Below are 8,926 nucleotides of genomic sequence, written 5' to 3'. Positions count from 1 at the left end.
TCCTCCTTTGTGAGGGACATAATACCCCTACTTTATAGGGTTGTGAGAATTAAGTGAGTCAATACAGATAAAGACCCCTAGAATGGTGCCGGACACGGAGCTTCCTAAGTGTGGTTATTAAGTCGCACTTAATAACCCCCCTGGTGGTGATGGTGTGGGGGGTTGGGGGTGGGGAGTCTTTTCTTTTCGGTGCCTCAGTTATGGGGAAGTCACAGTGCGTACCGGATCAGGCTACTGCAAGGGTTTAACGAGCTGAAAGGGCGTCTCTCTCACTTCATCAGCATCAGCATCACCGGGAGAGCTTAGGAGGCCACGGCCCCGGGGGACACACCCAGGGAATTTGGGTCGGTCTTCCCGGGAGAGGGGTCCCGAGGATCTGCATCTCTGACGACCTCCGGGAGGGCGACGCTGGCACTGCTGGAGCGGGGCACCCTCTGCGGGGCGCGGAGTGAGTATTCAGCTAAGCACTCAGCTTAGCTGACTAAGCACTGAGCACTCAGCTCAACGCCCGGTACTGAGGAAATCAACGCTTTGTGACTGCCAGCGGCGGCGGGGCCGTTACTATTACCTAAACAGTAGCGAGAACGGAGCAGATCCGGCGGATGGAGCCCCGCGGAGCACCTCGGCTACAGGTGCGATCCTCGCACCCACTGTCCAGGCGGGGAAACTGAGGCACGCAGGGGCGGGGCAGGGATTCAGAGCCCCCTCCGGGGTCCCACTCGCGATCCAGGGTGCATGGTCCTCCCCCTCGACGAAAACCCGGCGGACCAGTGAACCCGGCGGGGCGGGCTGCGCGGACTCACCGGCGGCCACGTGGCCGCTGTGGGTCTCTGACCGCGATATGGCCGGCGAGACGCGGCCTGCGCCTGCGCGGCTCCGCTGCTCCCACCCCGCCCCCGCGCCGCGCGAGGCCACACCCACCCCGCGCTCCCAGACGCCTCCGCGCGCCGACCGGGGTGGGCGGGGACTGAGAGGTGGGAGAAAAAGAGGGATTAGTGGGGTGGAGGGGAGGGGGGAGATGGAGAGAGTGGGAGGGGAGGGGGAAAGGAAGGAGGGAGGAGGAACTAGGGGAGGGTGGAGGGTGGCGGGGGAGATGGAGAGGGGCGGGGAGGGGAGGGGTTCTACTGGGAGAAGGGGAGGAGGATCTGGATGGAGAAACGGGGAGGAGGGAAGACCAGAAGAGGGGCAGGAGGGGAGGGGCTTGAGAGAAGAGGGAGGGGAGGGGGAAGGAGAGCGCGTAGGGGAGGAAGATGCAGGAATGAAGACGGGAAGAAAGGAATTTCTTCAACGATACTGAAAAAAACAACAAGAATTGATTAGGACTGGTTGGGAGACAGGTCTGCCCGGTTCAAATCCCAGCTCTGTGTCTTTGGACCCGTGTCCTAATGTTCTAAGCCTCGGTTTCCTCGTCTGTAAAGAGGTTGCAGTCACGAAACCTGCACTATAGATGGGGTTGTTGTGTGGATGACGTGAGTTAATTAGCATAAAGTCCTTTCAAAAGGAACTGGGGCCCGCAAAACAGCGCTGTCCTACCCAACTTTATGCACAGATGTAGAGGTTCTGTGTCCGCGATGTTCAGTATGGTGGCCACTGACCACGTGTGGCTCTTGAGCACTTGGCATGTGGCTAGTGTGGCCACGGAACTGAATTCTTAGTTGTACTTAATTTGATAAATTAAAGTTTTCATAGTTGCTATGGCTACTGGCTGCTGTGTTGGACGTTGTAGTTCTAAAGCCTTAGCTGTTTTCGTGACATATACTAAGCTTCTCTTGTGTTTTATAACAGTTTGATGGGGCCTCTTAAAATGCCCACAGCAACCACAATAGCAACAGCACTTTGGGAGTCCTTTTTAAGTGCCAGGGATTGTCCTAAGGACTTGACGTGGATTAACCATTTGAATCTTCTCATAGTCATGAGACGTTGCCTCTCACTGGGTATAAAAAGTCTTACTACTGTTATCATTTGAGTGTGTACTCTGCCCTCCGCCCCCCCCACCCCGAAATTCTTGACAAACATATCATGTCATTTAACTGCAGGAGGAGAGGCTTAGGTATAATATATTTGGGAAAGGCCACAGGACAGGGTCAGCAAGATGGGAGTAGCATGTGGTTGCGTTTTGTCTTTATTTGGATCTGCGCTAGAAAATCCTGAAGCTTGCAGAGATGGAGGAGGCAGAGCAGAATCTGCCTGCCCTGAAGCTGTGACAACCATCTCAGGGCATGTGTGTGGTCCTAGCACTGGGGCCCTCACGCTACCTCTTCCCATAAGCTTTAAAAAATTTTTTTTTTTTGCTCCTCTTTCCCCCCATTTCCTTTTTCCATTAAAAATTTTCTCTGTGAATCCCCTGGCAGTCCAGTGGTTAGGATTCTGTGCTTCCATTGCCAGGGTCCTGGGTTCGATCCCTGGTCAGGGAACTAAAACCAGGAACTAAGATCCCACAAGCCAGGTGGTGCAGCCAAAAAACAAACATACAAATAAATAAATATATTCTCATTTTCGATATTAAAAATGGCCATGATTTTTTGCAGCTTCTGCTCTCAGGAGCTGGACTCTGTTTTCCCATTCCCTGAACATGTGCTGTCTTTGTGGATTGCTTTGACCAGTACGATATGGCAGAAGTGATGCTGTAGGATTTTGGAGGTTAGACCTTCTGATTCTGACACCAGTTCCAATGTGTGTGTGTTTTGCCCAAAACCACCAGGCAGTTCTCTGACACCAGCTGGGAGTTGGAGACATTATCTACCTGGAGACAGCATCAGTTAGCGATACCAATACACCTTCCCAGAGTGATTTCCATACTGGCACTCCCCCTGCCAATGTATAAGAATGTCTCTCTTAATTACTGCCTGGCCCATTATGTGGGGTGGCTGGGCTGTGTGTTCCCTAGTTTTTGGATCTTAACTACATGGAAGAAAGCCAAGGTTGGGGGTGAGCTGGTAGAGACTGCTCACTGTCCCGCAAAACTTGTCTCTACTTCTATTGTGCCAGAACCCCTAAGTTTTAGCTGCATTTCCCAGTCTCGCTTGTAGCTGGATGTGGCCAGGTAACTAGGTTCTGACCAACGAGGTGCAAATGACAGCATCAGGTTATAGCTTCCGGGGTGGACTGCTGCATTCAGATTCTGGCTTTGTTGTTCCCCTGTTAAGGAATGTTGGGAAAGTGACTTAATTTCTCTGCACCTCAGTTTCCTCATCTGTACAATGGGGATAAGGATAGTATCTACCTTATAGTGTTGTAATGAAGAGCAAATGAAGTAATACAGTGAAGCAATTAGAACAGTTCTTGGCACAAAAGGGTTCTATTATGTGTCATAATTATCATTATGATAATCTTATTATCACTTCCTAAGGTTGATGTGAGGTTCAAGTGCAACCATGCTCCATGCCTATTATCAGAACAAATTTCCCTGGGGTTTATTGGTCTCCCACGACCAGGGAGAAATATTAGGAGGGAATTAAATCCATCCATCTCCCCACCCACTCACCTCCACCGGCATCATCACCCTAGGAGGCTCCATAGATTTTCCATTTCCTTCATCATAGATACTCATTTACCCAACCAATATTCTCCAATGCATGAAAATTCATAGAGGGAATTTTCCTTTTGCCGAAGTTTCTTTAAAGAGCTGCCTACAGGGAATGTAGGTGTTTATTTATGTGACCACCTGCTTTACAGAGAGAGGCAGGTGTGAAGTTGCCATTTTTCACTGCTGAATTCAATGTATCACAGGGAGGTTGGTGTGAGCAGAAGTGTGTGGAAAGGGGGAGGAGGGAATTAGGTCAAGGAGCCTGAGGTTTTTTTCCTTTCTTTCATCCTTAGTGGTGGAGGAGAGGCGGTTTTAACTCTGAATATGTAGAATCTCTGCATCTTCTGATAATCAGGCATCTCAAGAGACAAGAGGCTTCAGGGTGAGTGGACAGTCATTCATTCAGCGAATATCTGAGCAGCTCCCCTGTGCCAGGCACTGTTCTAGGGGCTGGGAATCCACAGTGAGCAAGCCAAAGCCCTTTGTCATATGGAGCCACGAGCACTAAATTCTGAGCGTGATCAGAGGCAATTAGGTGGAGGGTGAAGGGGAAGGCTACATCAGCCTGGGTAGTCGGGGAGGCCTCTCTAAGGAGGGGGTATCTGAGCAGAGCCCCAGTTAGCAAAGACCGCTGTATGCATATCTGGAGGAAGGATAGCCTCCTCTCACCCCAAGGTTCACTGGAACCTTGCTCAGAAGACAGGAAAAATAGGCAGCACCCAAGAATCTGTCCTTAGAAAGTTGGCTAAGTAGCTTAGGATACGTCTGGGTAAGAAATGGTGAGGAAGACTTGAATATACTGATATGGAAGGAGCTCTGGTTACAGTATTAAATGAGAAAATAAATGAACAATTGACCACAGTGTATCTTGTGTATTCTCATTTATGTTTTTAAAAAGTACATATATACACTATATACATAGTGCATATATATACTGTGCATATATAACTATGTAACTATATATAAGTATATATACTTATGTCTATATAACTATACGGCCTTATATACATATAGAGAGAGAGAGAGACAGAGAGAGACATATCGATGGAAGAAACGCTACTACTTATGTACAGGCTGTTAATCTATTGAGATGCTTCTCTGAAAGTTGGTAAATAGCTGCTGACTGAAGGCCTCTGACCCTGCTGCCTTGTCCTGTCCTACGTATCACCCAAAGGGTGCCAGCTGTTGGTGATTAAAATGCTCAGACTGACTCCTACTTCTTTACAGGTTGCTAATTTATTGAAACGCCTCGGTGAGAGAGACAGGGCAGAGTGTACTTACTGTACCTCACCTGAAACTGGGACCCTCCTGTTGCCCTTCAAAAAGTAACGATGAAATCCTACAAGCCTATGGGACAGTATAGAGAATAAGACAACTGACCTCCCATGTATTTTTTTATTGACATATAGTTGATTTACAGTGTTTTGTTAGCTTCTGCTGTACGGCAAAGTGATTCAGATATACATATGTATGCATTCTTTTTATGTTCTTTTCCATTATGGTATAGCCCAGGATATTGAATATAGTTCCCTGTGTTTACAGGAGGACCTTGTTGTCTATCCATTCTCTATATAATAGTTTGCATCTGCGGATCCCAAACCCCCACTCCATCCCTCCCCCATTACCTCCCATGTATCTGCCACTCAGAACTATTTGATTTTTCTTAAGTATGTGGGTACATGACTTTGATTTCAGAAAGTTTTTTTTTTAAGTAATTTAATATTTTATTTATTCATTTATTTTTGGCTGCATTGGGTCTTCGTTGCTGTGCGTCGGCTTTTCCCTAGTTGCAGCGAGCGGGGGCTACTCTTCGTTGCGGTGCGCGGGCTTCTCATTGCCGTGGCTTCTCTTGTGGAGCATGGGCTCTAGGCGCACGGGCTTCAGTAGCTGTGGCACGCGGGCTCAGTAGTTGTGGTTCATGTTCTCTAGAGTGCAGGCTCGGTAGTTGTGGCGCACGGGCTTAGTTGCTCCGCGACAAGTGGGATCTTCCCGGACCAGGGCTCGAACCCGTGTCCCCTGCATTGACAGGCGGATTCTTAACCACTGTACCACCAGGGAAGTCCCAGAAAGAAGTTTTAAATCACTGTACATCTCATGTCAACATTGTATCCCAATTCTTTATTCATTTTATCCTAATGTTTTTAAAACATACATATTTTCCCACCTTATGCCTTTATTATTTATTTAAGAGCTTATTTGATACAACACTCAAAAGGGACAGAGAATATAAGACAAAAAAAACACGTTCTCCTCATCTTCCAACACCGGATTCTCTTCTGGTAACCATAATTATCAGTTTCTTTAGAAACCTTCAAGAGATGCTGTACACACACATGCACACACACAGCCCTCATCTTATCCTATCAGGCCCAACAAACCAGGGAATCAAAGGGTAGGACTCTCTTTCCCATCGCTGGTGGTCTGGATCTTTGGGAGGAGGATGTGGGTTTCCATGGCAATCAACTGTCTCCCAGGGATGGAAAGAAAACCAGGTTGGCTGCCCAAGGCTGGATCCAGGATCCTCTCCGGGAGGAGAGCACTCTTGTGGAGAACTGACCGCCATCCCCCAGCCCCCTCCCCGGGGAATTTACAAACCCTATTTTGGAGTGAGGCTGGGAAGGGGAGGGCTGCCTCTTGTGGTGTTGAAAAGCCTTCTGAAGTAAGCTGTCTGTGGGGTGGAGTAGGTTTTACAGCCTGTGAGTTTCAGGTCTGAATCACAACTCTGCTACTTACTGGCTGTATGAGCCAGGTGATCTGGTTTAATAGGGATCAGAAGGGTGACTGCTGTGTGCTAGACAGTGGGAATTAGGGGTGGGCAAGGCCATTCGTAGTTCACCTCTCAGAGAGGGACTTACCTTCTCCAAATCTCTCTTTTAAACTTATTATTTTATTTTTCTTTCTTGACAGTCAACAAGTACACACATTTTCTCTATCAAAGATCAAGATTTCCTGCCGATCTCACTTCAGCAACCCCAGTCTCTGCTCGAGAGGTGAGTGACTGCTGTGGATTTGGGGTGCACTGGGAGTGTGCTTTTACTTTTCAGTTACATACATCTCTGTGCCTACAGAAGGAAATGGAATTTGTGTGTGCATATCTGCGAATGCATTGATACTGGCCTGACTCTCCTTATCTTGGCTAATATTACCCATCCCATAATAACAATGCCAAATGCATATCAGCCTCTTACTATGATATACGCACTGTTGTTACTGACTAAGTTGTCATAATTAAATCGACATGTCGTATTTCATTGATGTTAAGGTGCACTTTTACTTCTTTTATTGCTAACATCTCTGACATTGAAATACAATGGTCAGTGTTTGGATTTTAGGATTTTTAACTTCTTATTTGGTAAGCAATACATGTGGAAGCAAAACTATCACATTCACGGTGCACCATAGTCCAGGAAGAAAAATTCATTTACACCCTGAGATTAACCAAATATAACAGGGTCATCCTATTTAATCCTGATCCCCCCAAAACAAAAAACTTCCTGTAAACCTGGAATTTAAGCAAAATCAACTTTATCCGTGAGTTTTGCCATGCTGAAATTTGAGGGTCTGTCATGAACTTTCTGGCTGTGATAATCGTTTAACAAAATTAGTGGGGTTTTTGGGGAAATTCACTGGCACTTCAGCGACTCGAGTCCTTCAGTGAAAGGACTCGGCGCTTTCACTCCCAGGGGCCCGGATCCAATTCCTGGTTGGGAAACTAAGATTCTGCAAGATGTGTAGTGTGGAAAAAAAAAAAAATTAGTGGGTTTTCATCATGAACAAACAAATGTAACCTTGATAAACTCGGTAATGTCTTGTGAGCTTTTTCTTTTAAATACGTTTTGTGTTTTAAATTTGGCAAGCCTTTACATACACATCTATGCATCCATAGAAAATATCTGACATTGTTTTACGTGTTGTTGGTTTCTTCATATAAGGGATGTCAGACTCCATCTGTGGCTTTGCAACGTGCTTTTTTGTTTGTTTGTTTTGTTTTTTGTTTGTTTGTGGTACGCGGGCCTCTCACCGTTGTGGCCTCTCCCGCTGCGGAGCACAGGCTCCGGGCGCGCAGGCCCAGCGGCCACGGCTCACGGGCCCAGCCGCTCCGCGGCATATGGGATCTTCCCGGACCGGGGCACGAACCCGTGTCCCCTGCATCAGCAGGCGGACTCCCAACCACTGTGCCACCAGGGAAGCCCGCAACGTGCTTTTTTCCCATACAATGATGTGTCTTTGAGACCTTTCCATATAAGTCCACAAAGATCTATTTTGTTCTGTAAAATGAGGATAATAACATCACCCTATGGATAGCATCTTGTTGAGGACACGATAAGCTATCAATAAATGTTACTTGATTTATAAAGATTCTGTCTTTAGAATGTGAACCCCATCAGTCAGACCACAGAAAAGCTCTGTGGGCACGTATTTCTCTAAGCAAACGTGGCAACTCTCTTGTCATTTTATACTTCACCCTAGACACCCCAAGTGACTGGATGCTTTAAGGTTTTTGGCAACTAGGTGAGTTTTTCTCACATCAGTCATTCTACTTTTTTGCCTGAAAGTAAACTGAAGAATCTTCAGTAGTCGTGAAACAAGAAGGTCTTTGGCAACAGATTGCCCTGGGTTAAATCATGGCTGTGTGGTTTACAGTTGAATTTGGGTCTCTCTCAAGGGGTCTGAGGCTTCCAAATGGTTACTGTTTGGAAATAGCCTAAGTGTCTGCTAGTTGGGGGAAGGGCCACGGTAAATAGATGCAACCACACAATGTGATTAATTTTCCCTGAAATTGTTAAAAGGGATAAAGTAAGTTCTTATCCTTGTGGGGTGATCCTTACTGACCAGATTCCATGCTTGGTGGCACACAGCCCTGCCTTCTGGGCCACCACTGACGGACTGGAGGAGGGAACATCACTTCTCCTGGCCATGACGTGGTCCCATGGCAGAGTCTTTCTCAGTAGGGATTCCATGACCTTGGAGGACTCAACCGGGCAAATCTTGGGCTGCATCCAGCCAACTGATGTGCTTAGTTCAGTTCACTCATTTTCTTTTTAATTTAGTGAGTTACCAACTTTAAGATATTGGGATATCTTGTGTTTATAAACATCACCTTTCATTCATTTAACCCTTCGAAAAATTCATAGACCATCTAGAAGTGTCCTAGATGCTGGAGGCTTGGGGATGAAATAGAAACAGATAGTCCTTACCATCATGGAGCCTAAATTCTAGAAGTTGAGACAGACAGTAGGCAAGAAAAATATATAATGTAATGAGATACAGCTTCTTTAGAGAACTTGGAATATCAAAACCCACTGGGCTGACAATGCCATGAGAGGACAGAAAAGTATGTAAGAGCCAGATTTCAGTGTCTCTACCTGATCAACAAGCTCAAATCAAAGCCGCAAATCT

At 46.7% G+C, this 8,926-nt stretch overlaps 1 protein-coding gene across 1 annotated transcript in view; it reads left to right on the top strand.

Annotated features, from left to right (window-relative positions):
* Nucleotides 1–841: 841 nt before the first annotated feature.
* Nucleotides 842–8,926, top strand: part of SMIM17 (small integral membrane protein 17) — a 28,373-nt gene continuing 20,288 nt past the window's right edge. The window contains 1 exon segment of the mRNA XM_007472226.1: nt 842–974. Within this exon segment, the coding sequence (XP_007472288.1) occupies nt 842–974 (133 nt within the window).

The sequence above is a fragment of the Lipotes vexillifer genome, unplaced genomic scaffold (assembly GCF_000442215.2).
Source record: "Lipotes vexillifer unplaced genomic scaffold, Lipotes_vexillifer_v1.1 scaffold995, whole genome shotgun sequence".
Lineage (NCBI taxonomy): Eukaryota > Metazoa > Chordata > Mammalia > Artiodactyla > Lipotidae > Lipotes > Lipotes vexillifer.
Note: the sequence above shows the minus strand (reverse complement) of the source record. Positions and strands in the feature narration are given on the sequence as shown.